General features: G+C 62.4%; 1 protein-coding gene across 1 annotated transcript; it reads right to left on the minus strand.

Moving 5' to 3' along the window:
- Nucleotides 1–2,537: 2,537 nt before the first annotated feature.
- Nucleotides 2,538–17,584, minus strand: CLIC2 (chloride intracellular channel 2). The gene is made up of 6 exons (XM_075941276.1): nucleotides 17,067–17,584; nucleotides 11,930–12,039; nucleotides 10,604–10,729; nucleotides 6,855–6,961; nucleotides 5,838–6,019; nucleotides 2,538–4,149 (listed from the first exon to the last, which is right to left on the minus strand). Exons 1-6 carry the CDS (start codon nucleotides 17,121–17,123, stop codon nucleotides 3,988–3,990), a joined length of 744 nt encoding a protein of 247 aa, XP_075797391.1. The 5' UTR covers nucleotides 17,124–17,584; the 3' UTR covers nucleotides 2,538–3,987.
- Nucleotides 17,585–17,644: the final 60 nt, after the last annotated feature.

Genomic DNA, 17,644 nt, shown 5'->3' on the forward strand with positions numbered 1-17,644 from the left:
GACGTGCGTGCCCTTCCTCGCCTGCCTTCGTCCCCCTCCCGCCGCCATGGCAGAGCCTGCGCTGCCTTGGAAATAGCCGGAACGTAACCAGGACTTGCTGGGGCAGAGGAGAGTGTCTGTAAGAGGGTAACTGAGGGACAGAACAGGGCAACTGCTCAGATGAAATGGTCCATGTTGAAGTATAGGTAACAGTGCCAGGGACGTGTTCCCCTGCCACTGCATGCACACAAACCACTGGAGTCACATCTCCTGCAGCATGTGGTCAGGGATCTGGTCCCTTTAAAGGCCCCTGTGGGGTGAATTCCACTGCATGGCGCTGAGGTGCTGCTCTGCAGGAGGACTCCTGAAGGGCTGCCCCCCGCGCAGCGCGTGGCAAACTGCAGACAAAGGAGCGTGTTGTGGGCTGGGCAGCCCGAGCGGAGGCCAGGAGGCGAAAGCACGACCTGCCCCGCTCCCGGAGCAGTGGGCGATTTAGAGGGAGAATACCGAACGGTCGCGCCATTGCAAAGCACAGGTTTCCGGCGCCCATGTACCGACTGGCACAGCATGAGCCGCTCTGTGGCCACGGAGGCGCCAGCCACGGAACAGCAGCCTAAGTGCAGCATGTCCCTCTGTGGCCAAGCACCTGGGGCAGAAATGGCTGAGCAGCAGGAAGTGCGCTGCCCGCTCTCGGCTCCTCCCGGGGACGTGGGCACCAAGCTGCGGGCAGGGCTAAGACCGAGCGCCTGGCCGTGTTCCCGCGCGGGCAGGGCCGTGCACCTGCACACGACTGGAGTGTAAAGGGAGCAGGAAGCTCACTGGTGTGCCCACAGGGGGAAGGGGGCTGCCCCGAACGCTGTACCAAGGGGGCCGTGCGAGGGCCAAACAGCAGCTGATGCTCTGCTGAGTCGGGGTCTGACGCGCGTGTGACGTCTGCATGTGGAGTTCTGCCTAGGGGCGCTGGGCTGGCGCGGGGTGCGCGCTCTGGCTGGGAGGGAGCCATGGGCCTGGGCTGCCTGTAGTGAGGAGGGATGGTCAGTGACTGGCTGGGCAAACTAGCCCTGCTGCATGGACACTGGCTCTGGGAGGGGCCAACACACACCTGAGGGCTGCGTCTGAGCGCCTGCAGGCCGGCCAGGGCACGAGGGCTGCCGGCGTGTGGAACACAGACTGGTCACTCGCCCGTGTGACCCGCTCCAGCCTGGCGTCTCCATCTGGCCTGCAGTCCTGCTCCTGAGCCCCGAGGCAGCCTTGCGAGGGGCAGAGCCGGGGAGGGCTGCCAACCCGTCCTGATGTCGGGTGTAACCAGAGCCTGCTACGCTGGCAGTTTAACATCTCTGCTAGAGCCTGCAGCAGGAACGTGGGACTGGCGAGTGTGACGCGTTCTCCGCAACAGCCTCACTTGCCCCCGTTCCTTTCTCTTGTTAATGAGCTTTCGATTTTAGGTTCTACAGGACGGGCCCAGCGGGCTCTTGTGGGTGAGATCTGAAGTGTACATTGACCGGGGATCGGTAGCTGGTTTCTTGGACTGGGAGGACCCGTTGGGGGGAGGTGCGCTGGGTTCTAGAACCCTCCCCTGTGGGCAGGCCCGGGGCTGATTGGGGCGCAGGGAGAGCTGGGGTGTCCGAGGGGTTTGCTCGTGAGGCTTCTGGCTGGCCGGATTGGCAGTTGGAGCGCTCGGTGTCACTGGTTTGTGGCCTATTTGTGAAAGGTCTCCAGTCAGGGCTGTGATGTAGTGGGGGTACCTTGCTGGTTGCTGTGCTGGGCGGTGGGCTGTGGGTGACCCCCACTGGCTGCTGGCTGCAGCACGGCCCAGCAGGGCAGGGGATGAGTCACTATGCAAGGGGGCTCCAAACCTGTCTGACCAGCTACCCCCCAGGGAGCGGAACAATGGGGAGAAGGGGAGTGGAGCCCTGGCTGGGGGCAGGGCTGGAAGTGAGGGAGTTAGGGAGGTTTCTGGCTGGGATCATGGAGGAAGCAGCCTAGGCAACGGGCTGGGATTTAGGGGCCCAGGCTCCCCCATCTCAAGAGGGGCTGAGGCATCCTAGGCCTGCCTTGTTACCAGATTCCATCTGTGCTGTGCTGTATCCTGGAGAAGCAATAAACTCCCTCTGTTCTACTGGCTGGGGGAGTCTGTCCATGCCACTACGGGGGTGCAGGAGACGGGAAAACCCCAACGTGCCATCACAAGGGGCTGTAAGGAACCCTGGTTTTGAGCAATTCGCCGTCAGCAGACGCCCTCAGCGGTGCCCAGGCTTGGCATGATCTGTACGACGCCCCCAGAGAGCCAGGGCCCCACCCTGCTCCTGGGCCTGCCTCCTTCCTATGGCAGGGAGCAACAGCCTGCAGGATGCCCCCGTGGTTGCTAGGGCATTTGGCTTCCCCCATGCTGCACGGGGAGTCCCTGGAGTCCTGGACATGTGACACTGCTCCGTAGAAGAGGGGTGCAGAACAGGTGATGTGTGCCATCCCAGAGCGGGCTGCATTGCAGGGGGGGGCAGGGCCCCTCATCTGTACAGCGTGTTGGGACCAGCCCGCCCCAGGGACAGCACGGCCAGTGGAGGGCGTTATGTTTATTTGAGAAGGGCAATTACTCATCCCTGCCCCACGTTCCCAGCAGGCCCCTCCCCCCCCTTTCCTTGCTTGGCAGCCTTCGGGGGCTCTCAGCATCCCGGGCCGGCGGCCTGGGGCCGGGTGGTGACAGTCGAGTATCACGGGAAACCCGAACCTCGCTCTGAAGCGGCTTGCACGGTGCCTTGTGGTGAAGGGCCGGGGGTGCCGGCCAGGGGCTTCTGCCCCCCCCCGTGCACACGCGGCTCAGCAGGCTCCGGCAGGACAGTGCATTGCAGAGTGCTGGCGGGGGGTACCAGGCTCCTAGGCTCAGAGCAGGGGAGGAGCCGCGCTGGCACCAATCCGGCGGAGGAGGGGAGCGTGGTCATGCAGTGTCTCCAGCATCCTGCGGGCCCTGCTCGGTGGCCAGTTCACGCCAAGGGTGGCGACGCTGGATGGGAGCAGGGTAGGAAGGGGCAGAGCTGGCAAGCCCTGGACAGGCCCTTCCTGCAAGCCTCGGCCAGCGGCCTCCTGGACTCTGCCCCGAGCTGGCAAGGCTGGAGGGAGGGTGGTTCTGCTTCCTGAGTCGCTCTGTGCTCACGTGGGGCGCCGGGCCGCGCCGGGGCTGCTGGTCAGCAGACGTGGGCCTGGGCGCGCCGGTTTGGCACCATGTGCTGTGCACCCTTCGTTTTAGACGGGAAATGAATTTTGTCCTCCCTGGGTGGCCGGCGGCGGGCACAGCCGGGGCGGGCCGGGGGCCGTTCCACCCGCTGCCCTGCGCGTGCTGCAGCACTAAGGCAGGGCAGGCCCGTGGAAGGCTTGCCACGCTGATCGCGGCTTTGAGCGTGTGACCAGGGCGCTCTGCCGAGGACGGGGGACCTGGCGGAGGAGGAGGGGCAGCTCGGTGCGTGTGCCAGCATGTTGTGGCTTGCAGAGCCGGCCGTGCTGGACACCTGGGTCCCAGCCCCCAGCCACCCCAGCCTTGCACCCCGGGCCGCCGAGCCTCCGAAGCAAGTGGATGGCGCGTCTCCAGAGCCTCGCCGAGAGGCCCCAACCCGCCGGCGCAGTGGGGTTCTCGTCATGTGCCTTCCAGACGCCTTGGGCTCAGCGCGGGTCCGTGCCCCGCGTCACACGGGCCAGCTGACCCCGTGGCTGGGCTGTAGGACCTCCCTCCGCTCCACCAGGCAGGCGCCGGGGTCCCACTCGCAGGCTGGGAGCCCTCGCCTCTCGGGAGGGGGAAGCAGCTGCCTCCCGGGGCAGTGTCCACGCGGGCGCAGCCACAGCAGGCGCGGAGATGCAGCAGCCGGAAGCGCGGGGCTGGTTTCTGACAGGCTGTTCCTAGCACACCGGAAAGGTTCCGCCAGGTGCCAGGACCGGGCTGTGCTCCTGGCCTGGCCATGCAGAAGGCGGCAGCTCTCCAGGAGAAGGGGCTCCAGCCAGCGGCTCGCTTGGCTGCCCCTAGGTCATCTTCTTGGCTACGCTGGCGTAGGTGCGCTCGATCTCCTCGGGGGCGGGGCACGTGTGGCTGAACTCGTCGCGGGAGTAGGCGTTGTGCAGGTAGCGCCAGACGCCCGTCATTTCCGCCGGGATCTCGAAGTCCCGGTACTTCTTGGCAGCAACCTGGGCGGGGGAGAAAACGCTGGTGACTGTTCCTTGGGATCCTGCCCTGCGGAGCTGGAGGCCCCCAGCCTGCGTGCTCGAGGCACTGGTCTGGCCTGCCCCAACTCGGCATTCGCTGCCTAGCCCCGCCAGTGGCTCCTGCGTGAGCTTGGGTAACTCAGCTAATCTCTGTGCCTCCCCAGGAATTGAAATGGGGGGTGTTCGAATTTACGGGGGGGTGTCAGGGCCGATGAGGGGTGACACCGTGAGGGTGAAGGTGGGCTGTATGGCACCATCGTTCACAGAACTGGGGGGGCTGTAGGGGAAATTCAGGGGGTATACGCCCCCAGGGGGGTGTAGGGAAATCCCTGGTTGAGCTATGAGCTGACCAGTCAGCCCCACACCTCTGGAGCTGGCAGTACAGGGACAGGTAGCCGCAGACACCCCTCCCTACCCACAGACACAGGGCTGGGCTAAATGCAGCTACAGGGGAAGTTTAACCTGCTTTTGAGCAGGTACAGAAACCCTCGGTGCTGGCCTCATGTCAAGGAAGATGGTTAAAAGTGGCATTTTGCTTCTGCACAGCAGCGTTCAGGTGTATTGAGCCCACGATCAGCGGGAGCCGAGAGCAGAACCGGGCGCTGGGACTAGCACCCGGCAGCGTTACAAACAGCCTCCGTTCCTGGGCTCCTCTGCAGCATCCTGGTGCCCAGCGCCCCCAGGTCCACGCCCGGGCAGCGGGCTGGGCCGCTCGCTTTGGAAGGCCCGGCTGCCCCCCGCAGGCTGGTCAAGGCAGGCCACAGGCGCAGGTGCAGAAGTCGTGAAACAGGGAAGCCACCGAGCTCCCCAAAACGCCCCCGTCCCTGCTGGCTCCCCGCCCCACAGCTCAGTCTGAGCGTGGCCCAGGCCTGTCCGCGCTCGCTGCACACTGATTCAGAGCTGCAGGAGCAGGGCCTAGGGGGTGCTGCAGCCCCCAGCTTTGGGGCATCCCAGCCACACGGCCCTGCCTCTCAGGGTTCGGGTTGCTGACCCCGCTGTTCCCCGCCTGGGGTTTCCGCCTCTGCCCTGGGTCCCGCTCGGCTGCCGTCCCCATGTTGGGCTCAGCCGCCTGCCACGGGTCCCGCCGGGCTGTTGGCTCTGCCCCCCTGAGAGTAACCTCAGAGCTCCCAGGGAAGAAGGTACCACTGTGCCGGCCTGGCGGGGGACAGGGCCTTGGAGAGCTGGCCACGAAAGAGCCGGGGCCGTGGGGGGGGGGGGAGGGTCCCGACAGGTTTCTCTCCAGTGTTTGCCGGGTTAGCTTTAGATCCCTGGAGCAGGGGAACGTCCTTCACGCGCCTTGGGGTGAAATGCACCCGTCTGCTGCTCAGCCCCAGCTCAGCCATGTCAGCCTGCCGCTCCAGCCCTCTGTTCAGCTAACCGCCCCTGCGGCGCAGCAGGAGGCCAGCCCAAAGGGGTGACACAGCCAGGCCTGAGTCAGGCCATTGTGAGCAGGACTTGGACGGTGTCTCAGCTGGCTCTGGTCTCTAGCTGGAGGGCCCAGGGCCCTGTGCTGACGGGGGAGGGATTCTCAGACCCTCGGTGCCTAACCGACATTGGTCTCAATTGAGGCCGGAGGCCTAAGTGACTTAGGAGCCCAAGTCCCACTCCCGCAGGCCCTTGCCCTCCCTGGCCTGCCCGGTGAGCCTGGCCCCTGGAGCTCGGGGCTTTACTTTGATGATGTGCAGCTTGGGCAGCAGGTTGCAGTCGGCTAACGTCAGCCTGTTTCCGTCTAGGAACTTGCGGCTGGAAACCGGCACTTCCTCGCGGCTGTCCTGCTCGATCTCCTCGGGGAGTGGGCTGTTCAGGTAGATGTCCAGGCGTCTGAACTCCCTCAGCAAAGCCCTCTCAAAACCTGCCCCCGGGGAGAAGCCACCGTGTCAGAGGAAACCCCGCGCGGTCTCCGCTCTCGCCTGCCAGCGGCACGACGCCCCCGCTCGCGGTAGCGGCTCCCTGGGGCGGAGCGCGCCGTCGGGCCCCGGCGTCAGATAACGCACCTGCCCCAGCGCGTGGGCAGAGCCAGGCTCCCTGCCCCCGCCCAGCAGACAAGGCCGAGGGGCTGAGCCAGACACGCCGGGGGGTTTCCCGCGCGCCCGGGTCAGGGTTTCGGTGGAGTAACTCCGGGATGGAGCCTTTGGCACCTCCCAAAGAGCTCTAGCGGTGGAGCGCCCCGGGGCAGCTGCCACCTCTCGGAGCAGGGGGCTGGGCTGAATGGTGGTAGCCGCCTCCCCAAGCTGGACCCGCGGGCCTGGCGCACGGCCCGCAGTGTGTGCCAGAACTGTGTGGGAGGTGTGGGGCTCGGCTCGCTGCCGGCACCGCCGGGGCCACGTTCCCCGATGCTGCGCAGCTTCCAGGCGCGGGCAGGACAAGCTACGGCTTGTGAGCCTCCCGGGGGGCCGGGCGAGGCCTCTGGCCCGGTGCAGGGTGGGAGACAGCGGGGACGCCTGCCCCACCGGATGCCCTCACAAGGAGCAGATCCTGCTGCTAACGCTGCTGCTGAGGCACCCTGCCCCCGCCCCCTCTCCCTCCCCCGGAGGCCTGCACCCCCCGGGCACTGACATCCCCACATCCACGGCCTGAGCGGCTGAGACGCCCTCCCCCGCCCCCGGCTGAGGGGGCTGCTTTGCTCCTCGGCTTTGCCAGCGCCGACTGGCGAGGACAGACACCCGTGCCCGGCCCGGGGCTCTTACTCTCGTTCGCCTCCTTGTGAGGGTTCTTGATGTAGGCCGAGAACTTGGCGAAGATGTCGCTGCCCACGTCGAAGGACTCCTTGTATTTGGGGCTCAGGTGAGGGTACCTCAAACAGATAATTGCAGATAAAAGCAGAATTCACTGCTGCTCTGCTCCACTGGCTGGGGACTCCACCGCCCACACGCCCTGGGCCCTGCCGCGCTCAGCCTCCTCCAGCGTCCTGCCCAGGGGACAGCGGAGCTGGCCCAGGAGGGGATGGGGATCCACGCCCTTTGCGGATCCCAGTCTGCCTCGCACACCCAGCTGCTGGGTTGGGCCCTGCCCTGGCCCTGGGGGGGTTCCCAGACTGAGGGTCTGTCCACACTGCAGCCACAGGGGGACCGCAGCCCCTCTAGACAGACCCAAGCTGGCTCTGACCTGGCTAGCTCTGGTTGTAGCACACAAGCCTCCTCCTGCCCCATCCCCAAACCTCTCCCAGCAGGGGGTGGGTCTGCAGCCACACCCAAGCATTGGAGCAGGTTTTCCTGTGCGCCGCTCTAAGGAGAGCAGCCTCCTCAGAGCCCACCTGCAGGCCATTAGTGGCCAGGTGGCCGGTTGGCCACTAACAGGCCCCGGAGCTGAGAAAAGGCAGCGCCGCTGGCAGCAGGTGCAGCTAGAGAAGGTTCCCCAGGGGATCGGCCTGGCTGAGCTTACCCAAGGGCACTATTCAGGGGGGCTGGGGCCATAGGCCCCCTGCCCAAAGTTTGAATCCCTAGATTTCATACTAGAGGTCTGCTTCAGGATGCAGGCCCGGCTCCAAGGCAGCTTTGCCTTGGGGGCAGGGAGTTTGTTATAAGCAGAGGAAAGGGCAGGTGATCAAGACTAGCAGGCCAGGCGTCCAGTCACTGACGGGTCCTTAGAGCATCATGAAAGCATTGCTGGGCTTGCCACTTGAAAGACAGGAGAAAACAGAGCGAGGAGTGTTGTGCTGCTGGGATTTGAATTTGGACCAGTCCTGTTCAGCTTCTCAATGTTCTCTGAAAAGGGCGAGGCCACGAGGTGGCAACATTTGCAGATGTGACAAAATTATTCAAAATAGTTAAATCCAAAGCCGACTGCAAAGAGTTACAAATGGATCCCACAGATCTGGGTGACTGGGAAACACTAAGGCAGACAGAATTCAGTGTTGATGAGTGCAAAGTAATGCCCATATTAAAATATAATCCCAACTAGACATACAAAAATGATGGCTCTAAAATCGCTGTTACCACTCAGGGAAGAGATCTTGGAATCCTTATGGCTAATTCACTGAAAACATTCACTCAATGAGCAGTGGCGGTGTAAAAACTAAAAACCTAACAGAATATTGGGAATCTCTAGGTAAGGAACAGATAAGACAGAAAATGTCGTATTACCTCTATATAAAGTCATGGTGTGCCCACATCTTGAATACTGTGTGAGATCTGGTCACCTCATCTGAAAAAAGATCTGTTGGATTTGGAGAAGGCACAGAAAGGGCAACAGAAATGCCGAGGGGTAAGGAATAGCTTCCATATGGGGAGAAATTAACAAGACTGGGTCTTTTCAGCTTGGAAAAGAAATGACTAAAGAGTGGGGGGGGGGGGGGGATATGTTAGAGGTCTAGAAAATCATGAATGGTGCCGGAAAATAGACTAAGGAAACGTTAGTTACTCCTCACTAACATAACTCAAGAATTAAATTACGTGATTTAATCAAACATGATTCTGGGCAGCATTCACAGGAGTGTTGTGAGCAGGACACGAGAAGTCATTCTTCCGCTCTACTCTGCACTAGTTAGGCCTCAGATGGAGTCTTGTGTCCACTTCTGGGTACCACATTTCAAGAAAGATGTGGAGAAATTGGAGAGGGTCCAGAGAAGAACAACAAAAGTGATGAAAGGTCTAGAGAACATGAGCGATGAGGGAAGGCTGAAGGAGTTGGGCTTGTTTAATTTGGAAAGGAGAAGACTGAGAGGGAACATGACAGCAGGTTTCAAGTATCTAAAAGGGTGTCACAAGGAAGAGGGATAAAAATTGTTCTCCTTGGCCTCTGAGGACAGGACAAGAAGCGAGGGGTTTAAACTGCAGCAGGGGAGGTTTAGGTTGGACATTAGGAAAAAATTCCTGCCTGTCCGAGTGGCTAAACACTGGAATCAATTGCCTGGGGGGGCTGTGGGATCTCCACCCCTGGAGATGTTTAAGAGCAGGTTGGACAACACCTGTCAAGGATGGTCCAGACGGTGCTGGGTCCTGCCATGGGGCAGGGACTGGACTCGACCTCCCGTGGTCCCTTCCAGTTCTCGTGTTCTAGGATTCTATTAATCTTTTCTCTGATTCCAGTGCCTTAGCAGCCTTAGAAAGGTGATATGTGTGTGTGGAGGGGGTCGAATGGAATAGCTCCCCCCCAATGTGCCGCTTGGCTCGTACTGAGCATGCTCAGGAACACTGCTGAAGCTGCTATCCTGTCTACCCCCCATCATAGTATGCAGGTCGCCCCTCCCCCCAGTCTGAGTGGCACCCCTGAGCTTTCCCGGCGGGACTGGGCAGACGACGGGCTAGCCCCAGGCGGGCGGCTCTCGACTAGGGCGGGAAGCCTGTTGGAACGATGGCACAGGCCATGGGGAGGCCGTGGGACTCCTGGCCCAGGGCCTGAATTTGCCCCTGGCGCCGATGTGAGGGGCTACGGAGCGTTCCGCTCTTGGCTGGGAGCGGAGCGGCAGGACTGCGGGCACAAGGGGGGCGCTGAGCGGGGCCGCACATACCCCGTCTGCGGGCCGGGGGCTGCCAGGAGGGACAGCAGAGCCTGGCTCATGCTCAGCAGAGGCCTGGGGAAAGGTCTGAGCCTTGTGCGTTGGTGTGTCCCACAGGCGCTGCGGGCATGCTCCCCCAGCCGCGCCTCGGCCGCTAGCTCCCAGGGTCAGGCCCCGCGGCCGGGGCCGCCAGAGGGCTCGACCCCCGCCAAGATCCTGGCCCCCAACGTGTGCCCCGTGTGCTGAGCGCACTTGCAGCTCTGGCCCCAGGACTCAGCGGGGCTCCCGCCAGCCCGCTGCCAGCAGGCTCGGCCGTGCCTTGTGGCGCGCGTGGCCCGGAGCCGGGCGAGGCCGCGGGGAGTTCTCGGGCAGCCCGGAGCAGGAGACCCAGGCTGGGCGTCTGCTCCCCGTTGCCCACGGAGCCGCTTGGGTTCCGTGCCGAGAGCCCCGCCGGCTAGAGCAGCTGGTGACGGGCCGAGGGAGGAGCCGGCCCGCCCGCTCAGGTGTCTCCTGTTTATCACAGCGGCAGCGGCGCGGGAGCCAAGAGCAACGCATGGTCCCCGCTCGGCTGCGCGCCTAACCCAGGGCTGGAGCGCTCGCGGCCCCTTGCCAAGCAAGCAGAAAACGGTCCAGATCCCTCCCCCGCCCTTGCTGCAGAACTAATGGCAGCTGGTTCCTGGCTCTCCCAGCTGCACGCTCTCCCCGCAGCCCCGGCCCCTCTTCGCCTGCAGCCGGAGATCAGCAGGGGAATTTCCTCCCATTGTGTTATCTGCAGGCCAAGCCGCTTCCTCGCTGCTCATAAAGGAGGGGTGGGGGGCGCAACCTCAAACAACCGCCTCCCACGCGGGAAAAGCCCCTCGCACTTCTTCCCGGGGCGCGGCAGTGCAGGCCTGTTGCTCAGAGCTAGGGCCTGGGGCCCAGGCTTCTGCATTCTGCTCGCTGGGCCACGGCCCGCTCTGCTCTCCTGGCTGCAGGGGGCAAAGAGGAGCTGACAAATACCTCGGCGGCGCCAGCGTCTGCTCCAGGAACTCCTCGATTTTCATGAAGTCTGTTTTCAGCTCCTTGTTGAACAGCAAGAAGGGAGGGTTGGTCCCTGGAGCCAGAGACTTCAGCTCTTCGGGTTTCCTGCAAGGAATCGGTGTTTACAGACACCGGGGCCCCACGCTCATCTCCCCACCATGCGCAGCCACCACGCAGGGCCTGGCGTGGCAGGGCGGAAAGGGACCGAGAGGCCGTAACCTTTGCCCAGCCCTGCCGGGTTTGTCCCGCCTGCTCCTCCAAGCCCCGTGGCGCAGGACGGACTAGTGCGCGGAGCAGGCAGTGCGGAGACAGACTCGGGGCCTGGGCTGTGGAGCCAGAGCCATGGAGGCTCCTGGAGAAAGGGCCAAATTCTCCCCTGAGCATCCAGTGAGCACTGGCCCCTGGGAGCTGTCGGGGGTGGCCCGTGGGAGAAGGGCAGGGTGGCACTGGCCCTTTAAGGGCAAAAGCCCAGCCCTTAGCAAGGGCTGAGGGCCCAGCGGGGCTGCAGAGAGAAGGGCTCCCGCCCTGGAATGAGAGCAGGAGGCGGAGCAGGGCTGGGGAGACTCTGGCCAAGCAAGGGCCTGAAGCAGCCAGGTGAGGCAAAGGCAGCAGGTCCAGCCCCTTCGCCAGTGGCCATTGCAGATGGCAGTTTGCCCCGAATCTAGCCTGGCAGTGGGTCACTGAGGTAAGGGGGGTACAGGGGAACGGGGTGCCCCTGGGGGGGGAGGGCCCTGGAGTGCACAGTGGAGCACCCCCCCCCGCCGGAGGGCCGTGTCCTGAGGGGGCGCCGTGGGTCTGGAGACGAGGGGAGAGTGCGAACACGGGGAGACGCCAGCTCGAGCCAACGAGCTAATTCCCAGAGCACCCAGCTGGTGGCGAGTCTGCCCTGCGACATGCAGCCACTTCGGGTTCCCGTCACGGCTCTGGCGCTGCAGGGCCCTCGGCGGCTCTTCCTGGGCACTTGGGCCGTTTGCAGGCAGTGCAGGGGCCTGGCTTTGGGCCCAGACTCCCTGCTGGCAAACCCTGGGTCATTGCAGGGAGCTCGGCGGCAGGGCGGAGGGAGCGCCAGGGGGGAGAATTTGGCCACTGCTGGGCTGCTAGCAGGGCATGGCCTGCAAGGACACTGGTCAGCTCCATCCATTGCCACGGCCGGCAGCGGGCAGGGGGGTCTGAAGGGCCGTGCGAAGAGCCAGGAGCCGTGGGGCGCTGGGGTTTGGTTGGTGCGCGCAGCCAAAGGGGAGCGCTGAGTGCCGCCGCGGTGCTGTGTTCGGGAGGGCCCGGTGCCAGGGGTCCCCGGGTCCTTACCGCGTCATGTCCACCGTGGTCACGTTGAATTTCACGCCTTTGAGCCACAGCACCATGAAGAGACGCTGGCAGAAGGGGCAGTTCCCGATGTTCTCGCCGTCCAGGCCCGCCTGCGGGAGGAGACACCAGATGGATCCCCAGCCGGCTCGTGCTGCGCTCGGCTTGGCGCCCGGGCAGGCCAGCACACCAGGCGACTCTGGGGAGGGTCGGTCAAGCCCAGATCCCCCAAGGCACTGAGCCCCTACGTCCCGCTGGGAGCCCAGGGGGGCTAGGCCCAGAGCCTCAAAGGTCCCTTTCTCTCCATTCAGGGCAGCGTTGTGGTGTGATGTGCCGAGAGCTCTCCCCTAAGCCCAGGGCCCGTTTCCAGGCTGTCTCAGTATGAGCCCAGGCTGCAACATTAACCTGGGGGTAGGTTTTCTAAGGGGGCTTGTTAGGGGTCAGGGTCCAGTCCACCCCGTTCCACAGCGACCCGGCGCCTGCCATGGAGAGAGCGGCTCCTGAGTTTGGGGAATCCCTTCCCACAAGGCTGGGCACCCGGCTGCTCAACATTGCATGGGAAGATGAAGGGGAGGCCCTGGGGAGCCCCGGGCACAGCCAGCCCCGCCCTGGGGAAGGGCCATTCTGGGCAGAGCTCTGCCAGGGATCCAGGCCTCGTGTGCTGATCGCCGGGCAGATCCCACCTCCTGGCGAATGATCCCCACGACGACTCAGCCCCGGACATTGACATACACCAGGTGGGGCGCAAGGCGGAGGCCTTAGTTCACACCACACCCCAGCCTACAGCGTCATGAGGGACCCACCAGACACGGGGCCCCGGGCCGGGCCAGGGAGGCCTTGGAGTCCGACTCCAGCGAACGTGGCAGCAAGCCCCTGAAAGACTGAACATCATCTAGCTCTGGATACCAAGCTTGTTGCCATGGTACCTGAGTGCCTGCCATGCCCCAGTGCTGATCGCCAGCGGAGCGGGGGGCTGCTGGGATCATGACCCAGCACCAGCAGAGTGAGGCGTTTTTAGGCCAGGGCTGTATGGTCCTGTTGCTGGGAGGGGAGCTGGGCCGGAGGGGAAGGCAATACGGAAGCTCTCTGCCTCTTGCAGCCAGATTGGAAAGCCTGTCTCTAGATGGTGGGTTGTCAGGGGCTCTAAGGCAGGAAGTGAGAGAGGGAGGGGAAAGCCAGTGCACTCAGTGCTGGTGGCAGCGGTGGGGGAGGCAGGCACAAAAGGAGGATGGAGTTTGATAATGGATTGGACAGGAAGGGAGGCCCCTTGCTAGCAGGAGCTAAAACTCAAGAGGGAGGGTGTGGGGGGAAATGCACGAATGTTTTCCAGGAGAACAGTAGTTTGTTTTCTTTTCACTGTTCATTGCTGATTTAAAGGGCCAAGGCGTAAATTCCCAGCGGCTCAGATTTTCCATGAGCCAGACAAACAATTCCCCTTGTAAAAACGAAACTCGGTCTTCAGCCAGGGCAACAAAAATGAAGAACATTGCAAGCCTGCTGGGCAAACCCCGGGGCTGCCGTTCCAGACCCAGTTCCAGCCCTCGTTCCCCGGGAAGCCCTGATCAATAAACACAGACAGGCACCTCCGGGCTCTGGATTGAGCAGCCCAGGCCATTGTAGGAGAGCTGGGATGGCTCAGTTCAAGGCAAGGACTCCCAGACTGCGGGCCCTTGTCCATGCTGCCCAGCCGCTGCGGCTCGCCCCTCTCGGCGGGTGCCTGAGGAAACCCACTGGACGCCCACCGAGTTCTGCTTGCTGCGTTACAAGGCAGTAGCTGCCGTTTTGCAGACCGCTGGGTGCTGGAAGGCTGGGGAGCTAGGTGGCCTGTCTCGGACCCTTTGCTACCGCAGCGAATCGAACACAAACCCACGTTGTAACAATCTGGCTTTTCTGTGGCCATGCTGGAAGGCCTGTGCTAGGCCTGAACCAGAGCCGCCTTCTGCAGCCAGACTGAAGAGCAGCAGCCGTTACTGTAAGGTCTGGAGTCACAGCCTCACAATTCCATCTAAATTGTATTAAAAAGTGTCACCCCAGGCTGTGAGGAGGGGACGTTGCCCTGACAGCCGCCCACTGTCACCAGGTAAAGAGACAGATCTCAGGATGGGTAAAGAAACGTGAGTCCCACCATTCTGTCTGGCCAGAAACTGCTTCTCCACAGAGGATGGTGTGGAATCCTCCTCCTATGAGCATTGTCACTGCACTGGCCTATTGTTCGACTGTGATCTCGGTCTGGTTTGTAACGGTTTCTGTCTGCTGGATCAGTAATTTTGCCAGGTGTAAATCAATGAAGGTGGTGGGGTAGGATTGGTTAGGTCATTTTGTTAGGATTGGTTAGGAAAATTATACTAAACTAATTGGTGAGGGTCTAGCTAAGCAAGACTCAGGTTTCATTATATAAACCAGGGTTCAAAAAGGAGACCAGGAAGAAGAGGCCCGGAAGTAACAGAAGTAGAAGGAAGGAAGACAAGGCTGGAAGAAGACCAGGAACACGAAGAAGAAGGGGGAAGACCTGGAACAGAAGAACTCACCTCCCAGACACAGCCTAAGACCAGAGAGACTGATATTGCCTGGCCAGCGGGGGAAGTCTGCCTGCCTGTACCAGGATTGGTGAGCACGACCCTGTGCGCTTAGCATGTGCATTCTGCTAGCTTGGGAATTGTCAATCAATAGAGGATAAGGACGTTACTGTGTGAGGCTCTCTCAGTGGCTAAAGATCCTGCAAAACCGGCAGGGAGTTGTGCCCTGAGCCCTAGGAATGGGTGAGGGTGGGTGTGTAAAATCACAGGGTTGCACCTTGAGCCCTAGGAACTGGGTAGAGGTGCGTGTCCCTGCAGTGTGGAAGGGAAAGAGAAATTGGTGCAGGTAACAGTGCGGGCGCTGGCTGATCATGGGAAGCGGAGCGTTTCGGTGCCGGAGGGTGGATCTGGGTGCAGGCCAGGCCACAGAGCGGGAAGTTGTTGCCCACTGATTTCTGGTGCCCTGTTTGCAAGGAGCGAGTGTTCTCCTAATTCCACGGCTGCGAAGCAAGCGGCACTGCAAGGATGGCACACGCCAAGGCTGAATGGGCGTGAGGACCGACTTAGTGGCAGCCGCAGATGTGATCCCCAGGGCAAGCAGCTTCCTCGGCCATCTCTGCTAACCTGGCCCATGAGACACCCAGAGAGTCTCAGTGCCCAGAGCTGCCCCCCTGCCCTGCTCACATGCAGTCCCCCCGCAAGCAGAGACAAGCTTCCCTGCAGCTCCCTGACAGCATGGAGTGGCTCAGAAGACAGGGAGGCCAGCTGCAGTGGGGCACAGGAGTGTGACCAAGCCCAGTGAGTTGCAGGGAAGACTCGCCCAGGGCCATGCCAGGGGCTGGCGCTGACTGTGTTGGCAGGCCTGGCACACCCGCACAGGCCTCGGGAACAGAAAGAGCGGCCACAGCGCGGATCTCCCCGTCTGCGGGTGCAGGCGTTGCAAGGAGGAAAAGCCAGGCCAAGCCACTCTCGGTGGAGTGCCGGGAACTGCCCCTCTGGGAACGTTAGCAGAGGCGGGTGATCGGGCAGCGGCCTCGTCCCAGCCATGCCCTATGGGCCAATGAGCAGAGCAGGCACCAAGAACCCAGGCCTGTGAGCGGCTTGGAGCCAGGCTGCTCAGCGCCTCCCGGGATTCCTCTCCCCCTCCCAGCCCAAAGCAGGGGCAGGATTTAGGGCCAGATTCTCTGATTCTGAGGCCTCTCCAGTGTTCGCCCGGGAGCAGGATCTGGCTCTGAGCGGAGCCGGGTCCCTACAGCTGCCACTGGGGCCCGTGCGTGTCCGCGCCCCTTTGGACAGGCCCTGCTTCATCAGTGCTGCCTGCCGGGACGGTTAAACACGGGGAGGCGGCTCGTTTACCCCGAACGGCTTTCTGCTGCTAGCGTGGGGGAGCGTTGGGGAAGTACAGAGCAGGCCTTTGTTTTCGGTTCCCCGTCTCTGAGAAAAGCCCCTTGGCTCAGATGCAGTTTTGAAACCATCTTGTGTGTCATTTTCCTGCCTCTCCCTAAGGCGGGGAGGGACCAGCAGGGGCCCAACAGCATCGGCAAAACTCCCTGGGCCAACCGCTCTGACCAAAGGAAAGACCATCACTGGCCTGGCTCTCGGCAAGCGGCTCGGCTCGGCCGCGCTGGCCCGGGCAGTGAGAGCTGAGGGCCAGATACTCTCGTCTACCCGGGCCCTGAGGAGCTTGCTTGTGGGCCGCCATGCACCGCCACTAGGAGCACAGACCCTGCGCCCCGGCGTTAGCCTGGGCCTGCGGCGCCCTCTGCTACTTGCTGTGGGCAGAGTCGGTGTAACCGCTGGAGAGTAAAACCTGCTGGCTCATTTCAAGGCACCATCGCAACTGTTTGCTGCCTGAAATCTGGAGCATCTGCTGTTTGTGTCAAAACGCCCCAGACGAGCTCCCGTGTGGCTCTGTGCCTGGGAGGGCGTATCAATGTAACACGCCAGGTCAGGGGATTCAGTGGCAGGCAAGCGCTCTGCAGTCATTTGGAAATTCAGGCTCTCAGGTTTGTTTGCTGCTTTCTGCAGTTTTCTTACGAATGTTTTGAAGAGGGGAGTTGAAATGTCCTGAAGGAAACGGCTTCCAAAGCACTTAACGGAGGGGAGAACGGCCTTCCACCGCAGTGCGGACACACGCAGAGGAAAAGAGAGCCTGGCTTGCAACCAGAGCGTTGAGAGAAGCTGGCTTTGACTGTCTGTGTTCTGGTTTAGGATCTCCTCTGGCTAGGGCCATGCCGCAGCAGGGTCTGTAAGGCACATGCCTGTCCGAGCTATGTCAGCCTAGCACAGCAACACACCACAGGAACTGGATCCCGTGATAGCTTTCTAGCCCACCGGTTCCTTTGGCACTAACTAGGAGGGTGCCCAGAACTCGGAGAGCCGAGGCTGGGAATTCCCCCACAGGCCTGACACATTTTATTTCCAGCCACTGTGCACACGCCCGTAGACGCGGGTCTGTCTGCCCGTATGTGCCACTCACAGCTGCGGATGGGACAGTCCCTGCGCTCGGCAATGCTACAGCACTTGCCAGAACCCCTGCGGGTAACTTCGTCTAGGAGCCGCGCGTTCAATGGGGCGCTGTCCTGCCCGCGGCGAGCCCGGCACGCGGAGTCTCTGGAACTTACCTTCACAAAAAGCTCAATTTCGGGCTCCCTCCGAGGGCCGTGCCGCTGGCTGGCCATCCTCCCTGCTGTGCGCGCTGCTGGCTGCACACGCTGCTCCGCTCCGAGTGCAGGCAGGCAGCGACCAGCGAAGCAGCCCCCAATGAAGACACCCCAAGCCCTGCGCTAGCACCACTCGGCCATGGGCAGTTCTGTCGCAGGCCTTTTCCTTCCTCCTCCTGACTTCTGAACTGAGGAGGAGCGCGAGGGGTGTGCGGCGACTGCTGGGGCGGGAGTATTTCCCCAGGGGCCTCCCTGCGGTGACTCAGCCTCCCGTGTATCGGAGAGCATGCACGAGGTCCCCGCCAGCTATCGAGCAGGCCAGCTGCTGCCCTGGGCGCCCTCAGCTGTGGGCTCACGTCCCAGAAAAGGCCCTTTCTCTTGGGTTCCTGCAGGCGCCTCCCAATCACAGGAAACGGGGTGGAAGTGCCTTGTGCCGCATCAGTTGGAGCCGTCACTTCTCCCGTTCTCCTGTCAGGAGGCAAAAAGTCCCGACTCCAAAGCACGTCCCTCCCCGCCCACAGAAAGGGTGAGGCCAGGCC

This window comes from Pelodiscus sinensis, chromosome 13, assembly GCF_049634645.1.
Source record: "Pelodiscus sinensis isolate JC-2024 chromosome 13, ASM4963464v1, whole genome shotgun sequence".
Lineage (NCBI taxonomy): Eukaryota > Metazoa > Chordata > Testudines > Trionychidae > Pelodiscus > Pelodiscus sinensis.

Excerpts from the sequence above, each read along its gene's own strand:
- CLIC2 (XM_075941276.1), bottom strand. The coding sequence starts at position 17,123 with ATGGCCAGCCAGCGGCACGGCCCTCGGAGGGAGCCCGAAATTGAGCTT. Across the intron at positions 6,962-10,603 it reads CAGACGCTGGCGCCGCCGAG|GTACCCTCACCTGAGCCCCA; the intron begins GTATTTGTCAGC and ends TATCTGTTTGAG. Across the intron at positions 6,020-6,854 it reads TCACAAGGAGGCGAACGAGA|GTTTTGAGAGGGCTTTGCTG; the intron begins GTAAGAGCCCCG and ends CCCCGGGGGCAG.